Source organism: Bombus vosnesenskii, unplaced genomic scaffold (assembly GCF_011952255.1).
Source record: "Bombus vosnesenskii isolate JDL3184/JDL3185 unplaced genomic scaffold, Bvos_JDL3184-5_v1.1 scf7180000016263, whole genome shotgun sequence".
Taxonomy (NCBI): Eukaryota; Metazoa; Arthropoda; class Insecta; order Hymenoptera; family Apidae; genus Bombus; species Bombus vosnesenskii.
In genome coordinates, this window is record NW_022884332.1 from 2136065 (window position 1) to 2154472 (window position 18408).

Here is an 18408-nt window from a genome sequence, read left to right on the forward strand (position 1 = left end):
ACAGAGGAAGAAAAGGAAGTCAACATATATTTTATTTTATAAATATATTATCGTACACACTCGTTAGTTTATATCGTTCGATAGAATGTTGTTAATGAAATTATTTTACTTCTTATGTTTTATCCGTTTTATCTTTGTTATCTATGTTCCTCCTGTTTTATTCTTCGCCAAGATGCAGCAGTTATTTATTCGTCGTTGTCACTTCCATGTATATGGATTTTTGTACAGGTATCGTTGATGAGAATTGTCAATATTTGTTTTATGAACACGCAATAATACGTAAGATAAATTTACATGTACTTTTTAAAGCTACAAATGCAACGACCCATAATTGAGTATCTCCGGGATAGTGTGTACTTGACAAGTCGATGAAATCAGATAACGTAATTCGCATCCATTAATTGCCACTGTAATGAAAGAATACGAAAAAAATGAAATTGTTGCCGGACCTCGTATTGTTTTACATATTGTATGAGTATAAAATGGGACAATGAACACCACTTAGCATTGTCCTTCTATTCCTTGGCCAGATGGTGGCATTATCGAATAGATGCGATTAAGAGTCAACGTGGAAATAATACTAATTTAACACTTGGAAGCTAGTTAAACCTTTTTTCTAATACGCTTTTTTACCTTATTTCTACATCTATAAAACTTGTATTATTAACTGTATTACAATTATTATACTTATCGCAAGCATTACATATTTTTTAGTAATTTTGTAATAATCAAATTTTTTACAAATATTTTAACTTATTGATTGGTCCTTTCTTTTTATAAAGTAAATCTTCTAAAGTCTGTTATCAGATTGAGATTATGTTTAATATTCTATGGCTTAAAAAATACAAAGATATTTAGAAATAAAACAAAAATTTTGGCCTACAAGAAAATTAAATATTCTCTGCAGATTCCTTACTGTGTTACTATGTTTCATAAATTCATATTAAGAAAACGTATGCGTCTTAATTAAAATATTTAATTCACGATAAGATATTATATCATGAAAATGTTGTAGTTATATAATACAAATGAGACAAACAATATTAAACATAAATTTTATAATAAGGCAGAGAACGCGAACGCGTATTAATAATTTTATGTGTTCGTAAAATTACATAAAAACAAGATAAAAGATATTAAACATAAATATTTCATAATTATGTACAGAACGCAAGTAAGTATTAATAGTGTCGTGTGGCCAATTTTGTACCATATTTCACCGTGATTAAGTATAGTTCTTCTCTATAATCCTTATCATCAAAAATAGCTTGGAAAGATAAATCTAATTCTTGCCATTAAGTCTGTATGGTTAAACATGTTAATGATTAATATAATAATAGATCAATCGTTGTCTGTACATTTTTGAAATATCATTTCCTTTCAGATATTCACACATCTGTCAGAATGTTATTCGTTTGACGCTATTTCACACAATGCAATTCAATAATACAAAGAAATTTTTGTGTCAAATATTTGAACATCAAATTATTAATTTCTTTCTGCGAAAATAATTACATAGTGTTGAAAACTATACATCTGGTCTTTTTAGTTTTCTCAAGCACCGAAGCCATCGACAGCGCGTAGACAAAAGACTGCGACGAAGTCAGACCGTAAACAGTAGACAGGCGACGTTGGCTTCCGGGGTTTTCAGTTACTGGGTAACACAGCTAGCGTGCGGATCTACACCAGCTCAAATAGTATTCTTACTTATAATTACACTTCTATTTAAATATATTTTCTGCCTTACAATTTATGCCATGAGTTTTCTCTGTTTACACATCGAATAACCTCAACACATAGGAAGTTGCCAAAGAAAGTTCGTCAAGTTTATAATTAACTTCTTATCCAAACTGACAGGAGCGGTGGCCAGAATTTTTGAGAAAACTCCGAATGAGCCGGTAGAGACGTGGGGCCGCTTTATGTAGAATTTAATTAATGAACTGAAAATGGAAAATTTTATTCCCGGTCCAGCCCTGCAAATTACGTTCGTTATATCTTTATACTGTACAAATATTTTGATAAATACGTGATATTATTACAACACATGTAATAATAATAATGAAAACAATGATAAAAATATTGTAAACATATAAACAAAATTAATATTAATGATGAAACGAAACGTATATTCCACGTGTAAAATTATCAAGCAAGAGAAACTTTTTATTACGATTACGATCGAACCTTGGATCGAGTCCTTGCCATGTTTTATTGACTACCAACCGTTCAACAATGATCGAGTCCTTGTCAGATTCAAGATCGATATCGTTCACCGTTACGTGCACGACAAAGCAATAAAAATTCCAACTACATATCCTGTAAGAGTATGTAAATTGATCCTACTTCGACTCTCATATCATTGTTTTATAATCATCGTATCAGTGGTTTTGAAGTGTTTGATCAAGAATACGGTATGCGATCAAATCCGCATTTTGCTTTATCGATAGTGAGAAATCATAGAAACGGTCGGTAAAAGGTTAGAGGAAGCAAGAATACACATATGAATATATGAATATGTACGTGAGAACATTTGTTATACATATCAGTCTATTGATAGTCCAATTTCTTCGTAATTGACTAATAATGCTGGAAATATTGCGATTGCGAAGATCGATATGAAGAGCATTAATAGTTTAAAGAAAAAGATATTTCAATTTTGTAACTATCTTTTCATCTTATTACTATGGTTATAATTTTTGGTATATCAACGATAGTTTCGATATTAATTACTTAATTCATATGACTTAATAAAAGTCATTCATCAAAAAATAAAAATGTATAAACGAATAATCCATTAACGAGATATGTAATTGCTAGTGGAAAATTATGTTAAGCTACCTAAAAAATTGTTTTTATGTCTGTATTGAAATAATATTTTTCATGAGTTTGGAACAGTTTACGTACGTACTTTATTTACGCGTTTTCAAATGAGAATGATGTAATTAAAGGCGTCAGTAAGATGGGCGTAAAGCAACAGGAAGTAGACAATAATATCGTATCGACAATATTATCCTTAGAAATTTGTATAACAATATATTAGGGAATACCATACAACTACGTGTAATCAATAAAAATACATTTTTATTTTCTTTGTTTTGAAAATTTCAGAAAAAGGTTATGTACTTTCACGCTATATCGAATGCATGGTCACGTGATCAATATGGATGCATTCAAATCGAAATACCGCCGATCGCACGGTACAGTAGGTAACTTCTAATCTTGCTGACAATTTAATTTGCTAAGTCTAATCTTTCTAATCTTTTGTCGTAGCAATAATATTTTTTAATAATTTTATTTGATACCTAGCAGACATTGTACATGGTTGTGAAATTACGAAGCGATAAAAGTATCAAATATATTTATTATACCAGAATATTTTTTCTGGAAATTAGTGTAAAATTTATTTAGAAACAGTTTCGTAATTTATATATTTATATGTATAATAAATAAGTAACATGATACAATTAATGGAAAAAAGGCAATAAGAAGGTTAAGTTTGATCACTTGAGTGTCGGTAAGTTTGGAATTGTCTAACTCCTGCGCATTCGCATTGCGCAACATGCGACCAGGCACTTCAAGTCAATTGGTAAACTACATTTCAAAGTTTACAAACTTATATAATACGTATATTCAACATATTATCCCAAATGTACGTAGTAATATTATATAACTATATTTTAACATGTGCAATATTATTTATCTCGTTCAAGAATCTCGTTCATATCAATTGTATAAAGAGACACAATACAAAGACATAAAATACTTATATTTTTACTGGTGATACACGCAGTGTATTTGTTATATCTATTAAAAGAACTTTGTTTTGCAAAATATGGGCTTAGTGTGCAACACGTTGCAATACATGTTATAATTCTATACTTAAACACGATGTCTGAATCTTCTTATATTATGATAGAATGGGTTTGATATTATCAGTGAAACTTTACAAATTATTACTATTGATAAAGTTTCTATAACGCGTCAATCAGGTTTGGTAATAAAACAAATCAAATTCTATAAATAATGAATTATTTGATTATCTATTCCACGTAAAATTATAATATTGTAAAAAACAAAGTTTGTAACAAACAATTTGTAACTTGACAAATTATTGTGCAAGAGATTCCAGGAAGTATTATATGATTCTGTGTCTTTTTATAGCCAAAATATCAAATGGTTGAGCGGAAAGTCCAGCGTGGGTCACTAGCGACACGGCAGGAGATACGTCCCTGACAGCGCCTTCCCTCTCAACACTGACGCCAACATTGGTCGACGGTATTGCCAGATTGCAAATCTAGCCCAGTCGCGGTTTATCAGCCGAGCTGTAACGAAAAAGAGAGCGGAGGTGCATGCTTCCAAGTAACTGCAGTGCCTCCTCCGTTCACCTTAAATTTAATCGTGGTATCCGTCCTTTATCCTTTGCAACGTATTCATTTCAAACAAAAAAAAGTACAAAACGAGTTGTATAAAATTACGCATTCAAGTGTCGTCGTTGGATTTCCACTCTACACTTTATCGATTAACTACTCGAGCCCCCTAAGCCAAAGGATCGTGGAATTGAAAAGGGTTAAAACTTGAAACACTGGAACCAGGAAGATGGCGGACAGATTGTACTACCCCAATCCTGAAATCGCGAAAAATGCGCACTGCAGCAGCATGGAACAATACAGAAATATGCATGAAAAGTAAGTGTTTTCTATTTGAAATAAGAGACGTCTTGTCCAGCTTAGTCGGTACAAGAGGGATGATGACAGATGGCACGGTGTAGTCTTTGACATCTCGCCGATGATGTTTTTCATTCCCTTTCTGTTAACTTTTTTTCGCGCTTTTACTTTTTCAATGGTAGTTTCTGTAATTACAAATCGGGATCTGTTCTTAAGTTTTAGTGGCACTCCTGTGAAGAGTGTTATTTCTAGGTGGAACGTTGAGGCTGTTGCGAATCAATAATGTTGACCAAGGGACAGCTCGGTCGAAAGTTCCTAATATTTTATTATCTACCATTTATGAATGAAAATATGAAATTTAAGAGTCAGTTGGCGAAAATATTTGTAATTCCAACTGAATAGTATCATTTTTTTCGAATAATCGATTTAATGGTTTCGTTTTAATTATAAATCACTGACAACTTGTTCGATGAAGTTAATCTCGCATTTATTCGTAGGTAATGGAAGATTTGTTTTACGGTCTATGCAATTAGGTGCAGCGGTGTTAGAATTAGTAGGGGACAATGAAAGAGGGTGAATACTGATAGATGGTAACGTGTGTGTATTAATCGTAAATAAAGTGTCAACGTATTTATTAAGTGCACCCTGTATATATGCTAGAGCTATTATTTGAGAAAAATTGATTTTGAAGCGTGATTTGTACTGACATCTTCCAGGAACCATACAGATTATATAATTACCAATAAGTATCTGAATATAATAATACCAACTGTTCTGAATAATTGAATCGAATTTTCTAATGTTGACTGTTTAAGATGCTAGTAATAAAAATGCCAATGAGTGAAAATATTAATAAGTTTTACATTTTCGTTTATTTGTTTAAATTAAAATATATAGGGCTGCTTAATTTTTTAGCTATAATTGTTAAATGTACCTTAAAGAATGAAGGCAGTATTAAAAATGTTTTAAAGAAAAACCTGTACAAAGTTTGAAAGAAAATTTGGACATTTAGATATTGCAGATATTTTACGTAGTGATACACGGTAGTTGTGTATTATGGAAATAGAACAATGATATCGATCCGTCTAGCGTCTTTCTATAAGAAACAATTTCTACCCATCTTGAGGATTTGTGTCTTCAATGACCTCGAAAAAACTTACAACTTAGATGAATCTTATGTCTGTACACAAATGAAGTGTTTTTTTTATTCCAAATCGTACTTAATTACATCTTCATAAAAAAGGGCTGTCACATTCATCTATAACTAATTCAGTAATAATTAAATCTCTAATATCTTTTAACTTAATAAACATGAAATATTTTCTTATCTTTGTCATTCAAATTTTCTCTTAAACTGTAAAAGCCTACTGAATGAATGGTTCTTTCATAGAGTACTATCGCTGTATCAATCGATCATCCTTTCAATAACATTTCATTTTGATAGGACGTAAAGAAATTCGCTTTTTAACTTCCCTATAAAACCTATCTAAATTTAAATCTCAATTAAATTCTAATTAATCATTGTATCGCATCTGTGTTACCTATGACTTACTGTAACACCACAAAAACGACAGTGCAGTAAAGCTTACTATTATCATCATTAACTAATTGTTTAATATTTTTGAAATCATTCTTTAATCTCGTTTTCTCACTTCTCCATCTCTTATTTTATTTTAGTCTTATCACGATCTTTCATTCTTCAGTCTTACAATCATTTAAAAGGTATTAAAAATTTCAAAACTGATGTTTTCTAATCCTTTCGTTTCTTTCGTTGTTTAAATCACAATCGAACTTAATCAGACTCTTTGTTACACATTTTATCATTGTACCAATATCAATCATTTCTTAATTATCAATATATTACAAGAATCATAACGATAAACCATGTGGAATATAACGCAACCGATCTATGAGACAAGCTCGTTTTTGACATACCTTTAACCGTATTAAAAGAAATTCTTTCAAGATTGCTCATGGTCTTTTGCGTTTCTAGGTCTGTGAAGAATCCGACAGAATTCTGGAGCGAAATTGCAAAACAGTTTTATTGGGAAACTCCGGCAGTGGATGATAAATTCTTTTCATATAATTTCGACTTGAGCAAGGGAGATATTTTCATAAAATGGATGGAGGGCGCGTCAACGAACATCAGCTTCAACCTATTGGACAAAAATGTGAAGAGTGGAAACGGCGACAAGATTGCGTTTTATTGGTAAGGCGTCTCGTTTCTTTTTGTTATTCGTTTATCGGTCAATACATTCATAGGAATTTTAATTGTTATGAAATCTGCAGTACATTCGATTGATTCGTGTAACTGATGCGCCTGAAAAAAGGAATACACGATATGTTTGTCTGAGAATAAGGAGTGATAAGAGTAATTCATATGTGTACTCTTTTCTGTTTTTATTTTTTTTTTTTATTAAATAGTATCGTCAATATCCACGTACGTTACGTTGTATAGATACACATATTTTATTGATAATTTTATAAGTGTGTATGAAACTCTTAAGTAATTAATATTTCATAGGATCTTTATTTGTTCAATTAAGAAAATATATATGTAATAAAACAAATGACTTTCTATATTCATATCGCAGATGTTCAATATATCATCAAAAACGCGTTAAAAAGCAGTCGAAGACACCTTTGTTCGAAGATTAACATATACACAATCAAACGGATTATCTCAATTTATTAACAAAGGCGTTGACTTACTATTAGCACGAATTTCATTAATACTTAATTTTGTTTCACATTTTTATTTTACAATACATTATATGTAATATTGTAATCGATTTCAAAAGAAATCTCACTGTTCGTATATCGTCACTTAATGATATTCGTGGAATTAGCAAAAAGATTTCTTTACCAACCTTTTATTTGTCTTACGCCATATTTGAACATTTTACCTTAAAATATCTGTTTTTCAAAATCATTGTAAAAATTCCTTCTTTCAAATTCTAATTTTTTAACTACTGTGTGTAAAATATCCTACTTTCTTACTTTTCGTTCACGAGAAATCTGTATGAATATTCAACGAGAACACCATGTACTTAACTACACAAATGTTTTAACGAGCGTAGAAATTCCACAAACAAAAAATTCACGGGCGTATTTCGTTTTTATATGAACTTGAAACGAAGCTCTCGCGAGTATCACAAAAATCTAAAAGAATCTGCCGTTACAGGAGCAGCGTTCTGGCGTAGTAGCTTCTGTGCTTATTATTGAAAGACCATAAAACATTATGCGTGTACGCTTTTACGTTCACCAGGGACTTTCATTCGACACGTAGCGCAACTTGGTATCTCTCTGAACTAAATAGCTTAAATACAATTATTCAAAGCGTCCGTTTGAACGGTGCTGCTTTCAGTGGTTCATTGCTATGCAAAATATACCGTCGTTTATACACGCAAGTCATTCAAGTGTTGCATAAGTGATACAATTTCTTTATTTTCATTGTAGTACCTACTATTCGTCGTGTTTGGACGCGATTTGGAAAGTGTCGGGTGACATTACTGACTGACCCAAGCATTTCCACAACGTACTTCTCTCTAATTCTTTTTCCAAATATTCTTTTGATATTTTATCTTAGAAAAGAGGAATATCGTCTATTCTTACAGAAGCAGTATATTGTAAACTAGATCTAGATAAAAATTGTTTGATTTCTGAAAAATATTTCTATTTTGAACTTGATATTAATTTGGTTTTATTCATGATAAGGCAGTTATAATTGAAAAAGGTATTTATATTGGTTAATTTATTTATTGTCTAAAATTAATCAGTTTAGGATATTTTGGTCTTTTCTTATTATAAATTTAACATTAAAATTACGTTATTGTATACTGTATATCTATCTTGTTGGAGTTATTAAAAGTTCTAAGATGATCTAATATAAACTTTAACACAAAAATGTATTACCAATAGAGATTAATAATTTATATGTCATAAAATTAATACTTCGTACAAAGTGTATATTGCCTCTGAATATATTACTTTGACTAAGACCTCCAGAACGAAAGTTACGTGAAAAAAGATTTTGTTATTCATTCTTGTTTTGTTTTTATGAATGTCGTATTAGTATATTTTTTAATTTTCGTTTGTACATACAGTTACTTTAATTTTATATTACTAGAAGAAATGTTCAGCAATAGCTATACCAGACTATACCAGGCGTCGAATATCGAATACTTTTCAACGGGTCGCGATTTTCTACTTTTCTATCGCTATCATTTCAGATAGTGAGCGGCAGTAGAAAAGTTGGTGGAGAAATCCTATGCTCATACAATCGATCAGTGAGTCAGACACTTGTTCTCTCTATCCTATCGTTTGTGCTTGTCGTACGATGCTCTGCTATTCGTTCAAAATTTGGCACACTACCAGTAACGATATCCTGATTGGTCGTGTGCACGTGGTACGATCACGTTAGCTCACGTGACTGGATAATATGCCTGTCTTATGTGTTTCTCAAAACGTGGCAGCTGCAAAAATCAAAGTTTGCGCGCGTAGTATGGTTATTTACGAATATAATTCGAATAGAGTTACATAACGCAAAGAAGGAATTATAAAATTCTTTATAATTCTTGATTGATAGCTGTGATTACATCATTGAGTAAATGAACGAAAGGAGGCAATTACGAACATTATATAAATTATGGAATGTATAATTTAATTGATTATACAAAAGCAAAATATTTCCATTACTTATCGTGATTATGGAAATTTTTATTTCTACAAGGCTTGTAGGTATTACGTACTTCCCATTGGACATTTAATTTTGGGATATTTCTTTTTTAGACTGCAGATATTATTCGTACTATTAAGTACTTCAGCAGTTACGCTAACTGGCATTAGTAATTCTGAAAGTAACTATTAATAAGAAATTTAAATCCAGAAAAGGTATACGTGTGAAAGCATGTCTGGAATTAAAATACCGTTAAAAAATTACCATGAATGTAGGAAATGTTGTTTTTTTTCAATGTGATATGTACAAAACAAAGTCTAAACTGTTCGAAGAAGAACATATTTTGTCATCGAACGTTAATCGAGCATGTTATCAGGCCAGTCAGCAAGAGAATAGCGATTACGATTTTTATATAACTATTACAATTTTCACGTGATCGTATTGATATTTAATATGTGGCATTGGTTAATCTCTTTTTTTTGATAGGCATGGGTATAGATGTGATTCTTATCATTGAACCGTATTATAGCGGATCTTAGCTTTGACAAACAAGCAGTCAGGTATTACATAAAAACCTGATAAAATTGTTGAATTTTAGGTGAAATCATAAATTTGTATTTGTTGTTTTAAATGCAAAGTACTGTTTCATGGTAACTAATTGGATGAAATTATATTGTTGTTTTCGTAAACAAGCACTAGTTTAAAAAGAAAATTATTTCCGTCTGAAAACGAGACTTTGAATGGCTTTAATGTCTATTTATTCAGAGAGAAAGAGAGAGAGAGAGAGAGAGAAGTTTTGTTTCTAAAATATAGTAATTAAAGCACATTTTTTATAGCACATTTAAAATCCAGTTATATGTATTATCATTCTTGTAATCAAGTGTTAAGTGGAGCATCTGAGAACGATGTTTAAATTACGAAAATAGATTTTGAATGGTCTTAAAATGTATTTATTCAAAAAGAAACTCCTTATCGTCGCGTAAGGTGTATGGATAAATTCATAAGGTCGTAGCTGCTAAATCTACCGGGTATGATCAAAATTGGATTTAGTCATAAATATCGGGGCAAAGTACATACGAAAATACTCTAACACGTGGAATATTTGAGTTGCATGAAACTTGAACTTTAAACTTCTTTAACACGCGTGTGTGAACTGAGAGTTAAACTAACTATTTTTGGACTATTGTTACTTAATAGATAAGGCATACTAATTTTTTTTAATTTATATAATAAGTTTGATCACTTATGATAAATACAAAAATAGAGGATTCTTATTGAAAAATAGTTTTTTAGACTTAATGTTATAAAAATGTATACAATGAAATAACGAAATAAGAAAAGGTCTTAAGAAGTTAAATGCAGCTGAATTTATTCCATTATGCGTATTCCTAAGGCATAGATCAATTAGTGGGTAATTGGTTCATTGACACTTGTGTTCCCAATCTTTCATAGACAAGTATATTTCGTCATGAGGATTACTTAGAAGCATTCAATTCGGTTCAAAAGTAACAATGAATGACGTTTGTCAGGAATTAATCGAGTGATGTATTCATATTTTAGGGAGGGCAACGACCCGGACGATTATTCACGTCTGACGTACAGAAAACTATTGGAGGAAGTATGCAGGTTTGCAAATGTCTTAAAATCCAAAGGAGTGACGAAGGGAGATCGTGTTGCGATTTACATGCCTATGATCCTGGAACTGCCTATTGCCATGCTCGCGTGTACCAGAATCGGCGCTGTTCACAGCGTAGTGGTAAAGAATTTTTCTGTTAATCCCAGAGAAACCATGAGATTTCAAATCGTAGCTTAATAGAACCTGAGACTATCTCATTTTACATAATGCGATTTCCTGTTGACATACAACGTACAAGCTTGTTATTAACTATTTGATTTGTAAATTCATATCGCTTTGTATCAGCATTGACGTATTATTGCTATTCAGAAAGATAAAAATGGTTCATGTAGATTACTCCAGTTATAAATATTACGTATACGTACATATTTTGGACAGAATAAAGTAAACATTTAAAAGGCTAAATTAAGAATTTTTCTGATATCTGTTCATTTTTTCGTTTAATTTCCGGACAGAATTTTTTTCTCTAACTATAATAATGTCATATAATTTCTTTTTATTACGTAAGAGATGTGTGTAAAAATCACGTCAACATCGAACAGGCAATGCTAACAATAATCTACTTTACCTTTCCATTTAAGTTCGAGATAATTAACAGGCGTATCATAATGTCACACGTAACGTCATACCATCGACAAATAAGACAAAAAACAAGACGAAAAGAAAAATTGCAGTGCAATAATTACTTTCGCTCAACGGATAATATCAATATTTTTTATGGTAAAAATATACACTTTGTTTACGTGTAGTTATATTTATTAGACATATTTGTTGAAGTTACGACGAAGGAAAACTGAGATCAATAAAGCTAAAAGGCCCATAGATTAAAAATGTCATACATAATACCATAGTGAATAAGAGTACCAGATCACTTCTATCTTTTAGTGTATAATACATGTTCAGTCATAAAATTTAAAACGTTAAATAAATATAAACGTTGTATTTAAACCATAAAATAATATATGGGCTATTTTATTCTTATAGTAGAACTTGTTTTAAGTCTTGATAAATCTCTATAAATATAAAAAATATTAATGTCGTTGGTATGATAGAAGAAACATGTAACTTTTAATTAATTAAAGTCCAAACTAAATGTCTTTAATATCTCTTAATATCGCCATAAAAATAGAAAATGCTATAAAACGACTGTTCAATTAGTTTGGAGGGTACTCATCGGACGCGCTGGCGGAGCGTATCATGGATTCAAAAGCGAAAATTCTGATTACGACTGACGGTGTATGGAGGGGCGAGAAGCTTATATCTTTGAAGACTATCTGTGACGATGCTTTGAAGAAAGTTAAAAAGTATACCCACGTGGTTGAGTGTTGTATAGTAGTTGCACATTTGAGAAGACTGAATAATCCACACGGTGCCAAGCTACATTCAACAGGTATAGTGGAATAAAGACTTTCAGTTAATAATAATCGTAGAATTAACGTGGATAGCAAAAATCGGGACACAAATGTACCTAACAGATACAAAACAAAAGATGAAAATATAACTAGAAAAGGAAAAGAGATAAAACAGAGATAACTTTTTTATTAATCTAAGACTTAACTTTTTGAATTCGTATTGAAGAAAAAACGAATGGAGTGAACGGTACGAGCGATGGGAATGATTCTAACATCCCACAAATTCCATGGGACGATAACCGCGATTGTTGGTGGCACGATGAAGTGGAAGATGCTGAAAACAAGTGTTATCCAGTTTGGATGAATGCGGAAGATCCACTTTTTATTTTATACACAAGGTATATTTCCCAACAAAATAGTGTATGAATAATATAATATAGGAATTGTTTATTTATCCTATATAATAATTTTATCGATCGATAGATCTATTTACAATGGATTAGATAAGAAACGATGATTACTTAACGTGAACTAAATACAGTAATGTGCTAGAACTAAATAGTTAATTCACAACTCACAACTAATAGTTTACAACTCGTAAGAACTCGGCAACTCAACTCTCGACTCTCAACGACTCGATTCCTCACGCCTTAACTCTCAACTCACGATTACTCGATTCCTCACGCCTCAACTCTCAACTCACGACTACTCAACTCGACTCCTCCGCACTCGACTCCCCGGTAAAAATTGCCAGGCTCTTTCTAACGGCACTTAGCCCTTCCCGCAATATTGTTTATGATTCACCAGATATTTCTTAGGCCATTTGTCCACGATACTACAATAATATATAATAATTTCTTTCTTATCTTAAATAACTCTGAAATATTTCTTCCTGCACAGTGGTTCCACGGGGAAACCAAAAGGCGTTCTACATACCACGGCCGGATACTTGATCTATGCAGCCACGACGTTTAAGTATGTGTTTGATTATCACCCTGGTGACGTGTACTGGTGTACAGCTGACGTTGGTTGGATCACTGGTCATACTTACGTCGTGTATGGTCCGTTAGCAAATGGAGCTACTTCTATTATTGTGAGTCTGGAGATATTTTATTTTTTCTTTGATTCAAAATGCCTACTATGTAATAATAAGTTTGTCTTGATAAATGTATAATCTACAGTTTGAAGGGACACCGTTTTATCCAGGAAATGATCGATACTGGGCAGTCATCGATAAATATAAAGTCACGCAATTTTATACTGCGCCAACAGCAATTAGATCGCTAATGAAGTTTGGAGATGATTTGGTAAAAAAACATAATTTGTCTACTTTAAAGGTAAGTCAAAATAGGAAAAAAAGACACTGAGATATCTATAGGAATATATACAATATAGTTTTTACACTAAGAAGATTGAAATTGTAAAATAATTTATTGTTTCAGGTTTTGGGTTCGGTTGGAGAGCCAATAAATTCTGAAGCATGGCTGTGGTTTTATAATTTTGTGGGTCATGGAAAATGCAGTATATCAGACACGTTTTGGCAAACGGAAACTGGTGGCCACGTGATCACTCCTCTTCCTGGTGCTACTCCAATGAAACCAGGTTCTGCAGTAAGTTGTTATTTTGTACTTCTTATTATTCGTCAAACCAGTGAAATATGTAATTGATATATTTGATACTTTCTAGACGTTCCCATTCTTTGGCGTTTTGCCAGAAATTCTGGACGAAGACGGACGATTAATCGAAGGCGAAGGCGAGGGATATCTAGTTTTTCGCCAACCTTGGCCAGGAATGATGAGGTCTCTCCATGGAAATCATCAACGTTTCCAAAGCACATATTTCGATAAATTTCATGGATATTATTGCACGGGAGATGGTAAGCTTAACAGTTTTAACTTTACAATGGTAGAAAGATTTTTGGAGCGTAGTGAAGAGTTATTTAGCCAAGGGGTTCCTGTAATTGAGACCAGCATATCTTGCATCCTTTCCAAGTTCCTCTTCGATTCTTAATATTTGATTGTATTTAGCAGTTCTTTCGCTTCTGCAGGGTGCTCCGGCTTTAAATTGTCCAGCAGAAAGTCCTATAGCCAAATCAGCTACAAAGTTGTCTTCAGTTTCTCCTTCGCAAGCCGTCACGATATAACCCCAGTCACTGATCCTCGCTATTTTTGCGCAGTTGATCGCCTCCGTCACGGTTCCAACCTGTGACATTCTCAGCACCATAGCGTTGGCCATTTGTCTTTCAATCGCTTCCTCGATTCTGTCAATGTTCATCGCAGTTAAATCGTCTGCAACGACTTGGATATCTTGATCAGCTAACGTGAGCCAACCATCCCAGTCGTCGAGATCGAATGGATCTTCGATGGAGACGAGAGATGAGAATTCTGTTAAGTATTCCAAGTACTGATCTTTCAACGCTTCTGACTCCATATAGTCATCAGGATCAGACTCTTCCGTTTTAAATGCTAAATCGTATCCTCCTATCAAAAAAAGATATATTATTATTGTTTTCTAATTATTAAATGTATAGACAAAATTCTGTTGAATATTGTTAAGTCGTAGCTTATCGTATAGCTCAGCTTCTGTAATTATTAATCATTCTTAACCTTCTTTGTAAAAGGCACTGGCTGCCATGTCCAACGCTATCTTAATTCTTCCTTCGTAACCTGCTTCTTTAATAGATTCATCTAACAGCAGTAAAGCTTCCTTATCTTCTTCCAGTTCTAAAGGTGTAAATGCACCGTTGTCGCTAACCGGAAGGGGTAATTGGATTTCTTGAGCAGCCGCGATCTTCCGTTCGAGTACTCTGTACACTTCCATACCCATTTTCATAGCATCAGCGAAACTTTCAGCTCCTGATATGTTTGTAAATTTAAAAATATGCACAAACAAGGCAAGGAAATAAGAATACCTATGGGCAGGATCATAAATTCTTGGCATGGTAACGTGTTATTTGCATGCCTGCCTCCACTGATCATGTTGAAACTAGGAACAGGGATATAAAGTTCTCCATTTTCAGCTAATTCTGCAATATATCTATAAGAGAAAAAATCAAGTGAGAGAGACGCACGTAATTAAATGAATTAATTACAGAATTTTTATATCTCTCCATCTGCTTTGAAATTGATATAGATTGCGTAATTGATTAAAAATAAACATTTTTGGCTAATAAAAGCTATACGCTTTGTATCTGTAACGTTAAGCTGTGACTGATTATTTTAATGTTCTACTAATTACCTGTAAACTGGAAGTCCTTTCTTCGCGGCGCCAGCCTTACAGCAGGCAATGGAAACACCAAGAATTGCATTTGCACCTAGTTTCGATTTATTCTCGGTTCCGTCTAGACGGTTTAGCAAGCTGTCTATCTCCATTTGTTGGCAAGCCTCCAACCTCGACTTCAATAGTTGCGGTGCGATTATGTTATTAACTACGTCAACAGCTCTGAATACTGAACGTCCATGGTACATAGCTTCGTTTCCATCCCTTAGTTCTTGCGCTTGATTAGGGTTTGGTACCAAAACAGATGGTACGGAAGATCTCAACAATCCAACGTCTGTGATTATGTCCACTTCCAGAGTCGGATCACCTCTGGAGTTGAAAATTTGGCGAGCTTTAACCTTTTGAATAGGCATTCTGTATTTTCTTTGAAATTCGTTTATAAATGATATTTAATTAAGTGTCTGTCAGGAGATACGGTCTTGAATCGAAGAGAAATTGGAAAAATGTCAATGTGGTTGATGAAGGTACATAACTTGCTGCTATTGGGAATTTTTTAACGGAAGTTTTTATAAATTAAACCATAGTTATAGCCATTTTGAATTAAAACAGTCGAAGTCCGACATATGTTTCGTTTCTTAATTAAAACAATATTTTAGTTATATGGCAGAGTTGTAATGTGAAACATTTCGTGTTATTTATCTGTGTGGAATGATAATTTTTATTATAAAATATGCACGAGCAAGTTTATATGTACATATTTCTTCTAATTTCAGGTGCTAGACGTGATGCGGATGGTTATTTTTGGATAACTGGTCGTATTGATGATATGTTAAATGTGTCTGGTCATCTTATGTCTACAGCAGAAGTAGAAGGTGTATTGACTGAACATCCTTCTGTAGCTGAATCTGCGGTAGTTAGTAAGCCACATTCTGTCAAAGGACAATGCCTTCATTGTTTCGTTACACCCAACGAGGGTGCCAAATTTGACAAAAAGCTTCAAGATGAGCTTAAAAAGAGAGGTAGTTAAGAATATATAATTTCAACCTATAATTAATTTATCGTTCTTAAACATATTAATCTGAATGTGTTATCAATAGTGCGCGAGCGAATCGGCCCCTTCGCTCAACCAGATGTGATTCAACACGCGCCAGGACTGCCAAAAACACGGTCGGGCAAGATTATGAGACGTATACTTAGAAAAATCGCAGCAGGGGATAGAAACGTCGGTGATATATCAACATTAGCCGATGAAAGCATCGTCGATGTCCTTTTTCAATTGAGACCGCAGGTTTAAACAAATGTCGACGATATAGCGTCATTCAATGGAAACGTAGTAGCTTAGAAATGAATGATAACGACACGCTTCCGATGACCGATAAATAAGTAAGACTTTCGAGTTATTGAATATACTGAAAAGAATAACGCGAGAAGTTAATTTTAGAATGCAGGGGAATATGTAACTTGTCGAAATATAGAGAGAATAACTTTTGTTAATAGAGAAAGATCAGTCCCTGTAGTCATATTTTAAGAATGAAATTTTTATTTTATACGTCAGAATCCCGTTCGTTAATAATTATTATTCACGTCACTATTTATGAATTATTTCATAGACGTTTATTACGCAATAATTGTTACTGCTTTCAGCCGAATATCGCCGGCGCAGTATCTCTAACAGAAGTGCTTGAAAAAAATATTTCATAAGCTACTTTGCTTCTCTATTATTTAGAAATGAGAAATTTATCGAAACGGTTTTATGATCATCTTAAAATATGATTGTACAATATGAAGGTACTAAAAATGTTATATAACTAAGGAACAAGACGATTATTAAAAATGTTTCAGAATCTTATTCATCTACGATTTATCAGAAATCGATTATAAATATATTAACCGTTGCGCATCGATTGATTTCATACTCGGCAATATTTTATGTGTCGGGTTTACATTAGAATTAGGGTTAGGGGCGTGAAACAAATCTTCATTTGGATTACACATTGTCGTTATGCAATAGAGAAGACATTGACTAGTGCAAATACGATTATTACAGAACTTGACAAATAACCGTGGTACTTAGATACTCGGGAAGCTAATGACAATGATCCTAGATTCAATAACGAATCCGCGGTCAACGGGATGATAGATGTACGTGCTCACAAATCTAAGTCGCACTCTTTGTTAATAAAACGCGTAATATTCACTGATCGTAAGGCGTTACTCTATTCGTCGAGAGGATCGCAAGAAGGAATGACTTCCCGTCCCGATGATGTCACAGAGGAAAACTATGATTGGGTGTGTCTAAGGACACGAGATCCTCGGACTCAATTTGGGACAAAGACTGCTTGTCCGTTTGAAGAACCTTAATTAACAAAATCCTAAGATTTCTAGCAGGTCCTCAAGCTAGCTGAACTTGTGTTGTGTAGGTGCATCGACATCTGGTAATCATTTTGCCCGAAGGAACCGTTAGAATGTTTACTGTCGAGTACCTCTACGGGTATTTCTTTTAATGAAGGCTATGTTATTACTCCATACCTTTGTTAGGCGGAGCGTTCGTCCCATTGACCGCGGCTACGTTCGGCGACTGATGGTCGCCATGAGCCCAAGCTTATTGTCACAAATCGCAAATAAGTACAATTGGGTAGAATAACGGCAAATTGTTTAATTACAGCTGTAGACTTTAATTACTATTTTACGGATTTTCCCGAAGATCCAGAGGGAAGGCTCCGGTGTTCTTTCATCTCCGACATATGAATATAAGAGAATATCAAAATTCGAAAGATTTACAACAAATGTTTGTCACTGTTGAAAATTTTTATAATGTGCATTCTAATGGTGTGCATATTTAAACGATTTGTCTACATT

The 18408-nt window shown here is 33.1% G+C and overlaps 3 protein-coding genes and 1 long non-coding RNA gene across 5 annotated transcripts; 3 read left to right on the forward strand and 1 right to left on the reverse strand.

Annotated features, from left to right (window-relative positions):
- Window positions 1-2108: 2108 nt before the first annotated feature.
- LOC117242152 lies at window positions 2109-4212 on the forward strand. Its single transcript, XM_033508598.1, has 3 exons — window positions 2109-2411; window positions 3109-3197; window positions 4162-4212. The coding sequence occupies exons 1-3, from the start codon at window positions 2109-2111 to the stop codon at window positions 4205-4207; spliced, it is 438 nt and encodes a 145-aa protein (XP_033364489.1). The 3' UTR covers window positions 4208-4212.
- An 80-nt stretch (window positions 4213-4292) lies between these two features.
- On the forward strand, window positions 4293-17333 carry LOC117242149 (acetyl-coenzyme A synthetase). Its single transcript, XM_033508593.1, has 11 exons — window positions 4293-4685; window positions 6658-6873; window positions 10903-11098; window positions 12137-12368; window positions 12557-12728; window positions 13231-13423; window positions 13512-13667; window positions 13773-13940; window positions 14017-14206; window positions 16323-16568; window positions 16647-17333. Exons 1-11 carry the CDS (start codon window positions 4597-4599, stop codon window positions 16841-16843), a joined length of 2055 nt encoding a protein of 684 aa, XP_033364484.1. The 5' UTR covers window positions 4293-4596; the 3' UTR covers window positions 16844-17333.
- On the forward strand, window positions 4698-5302 carry LOC117242153. The gene is made up of 2 exons (XR_004495184.1): window positions 4698-5032; window positions 5162-5302. It is a non-coding gene; the product is annotated as an uncharacterized LOC117242153 (long non-coding RNA).
- Window positions 13743-16208, reverse strand: LOC117242150 (enolase-like). Of its 2 annotated transcripts, none has more exons than XM_033508595.1 (4): window positions 15568-16208; window positions 15242-15366; window positions 14937-15143; window positions 13743-14810 (listed from the first exon to the last, which is right to left on the reverse strand). In XM_033508595.1, the coding sequence occupies exons 1-4, from the start codon at window positions 15960-15962 to the stop codon at window positions 14266-14268; spliced, it is 1272 nt and encodes a 423-aa protein (XP_033364486.1). In that variant the 5' UTR covers window positions 15963-16208; the 3' UTR covers window positions 13743-14265. The 2 variants fall into 2 exon arrangements, with proteins under 2 accessions (XP_033364486.1, XP_033364485.1); XM_033508594.1 differs by having other exon boundaries at window positions 14937-15185; window positions 15568-15962.
- Window positions 17334-18408: the final 1075 nt, after the last annotated feature.

Excerpts from the sequence above, each read along its gene's own strand:
- LOC117242149 (XM_033508593.1), top strand. The coding sequence starts at position 4,597 with ATGGCGGACAGATTGTACTACCCCAATCCTGAAATCGCGAAAAATGCG. Across the intron at positions 4,686-6,657 it reads TACAGAAATATGCATGAAAA|GTCTGTGAAGAATCCGACAG; the intron begins GTAAGTGTTTTC and ends TTGCGTTTCTAG. Across the intron at positions 12,369-12,556 it reads TGCCAAGCTACATTCAACAG|AAAAAACGAATGGAGTGAAC; the intron begins GTATAGTGGAAT and ends TTCGTATTGAAG.
- LOC117242152 (XM_033508598.1), top strand. The coding sequence starts at position 2,109 with ATGATGAAACGAAACGTATATTCCACGTGTAAAATTATCAAGCAAGAG. Across the intron at positions 2,412-3,108 it reads AGTGTTTGATCAAGAATACG|AAAAAGGTTATGTACTTTCA; the intron begins GTATGCGATCAA and ends TGAAAATTTCAG. Across the intron at positions 3,198-4,161 it reads GAAATACCGCCGATCGCACG|CCAAAATATCAAATGGTTGA; the intron begins GTACAGTAGGTA and ends GTCTTTTTATAG.
- LOC117242150 (XM_033508594.1), bottom strand. The coding sequence starts at position 15,962 with ATGCCTATTCAAAAGGTTAAAGCTCGCCAAATTTTCAACTCCAGAGGT. Across the intron at positions 15,367-15,567 it reads AAAGGACTTCCAGTTTACAG|ATATATTGCAGAATTAGCTG; the intron begins GTAATTAGTAGA and ends TTTCTCTTATAG. Across the intron at positions 15,186-15,241 it reads ATTTATGATCCTGCCCATAG|GAGCTGAAAGTTTCGCTGAT; the intron begins GTATTCTTATTT and ends CAAACATATCAG.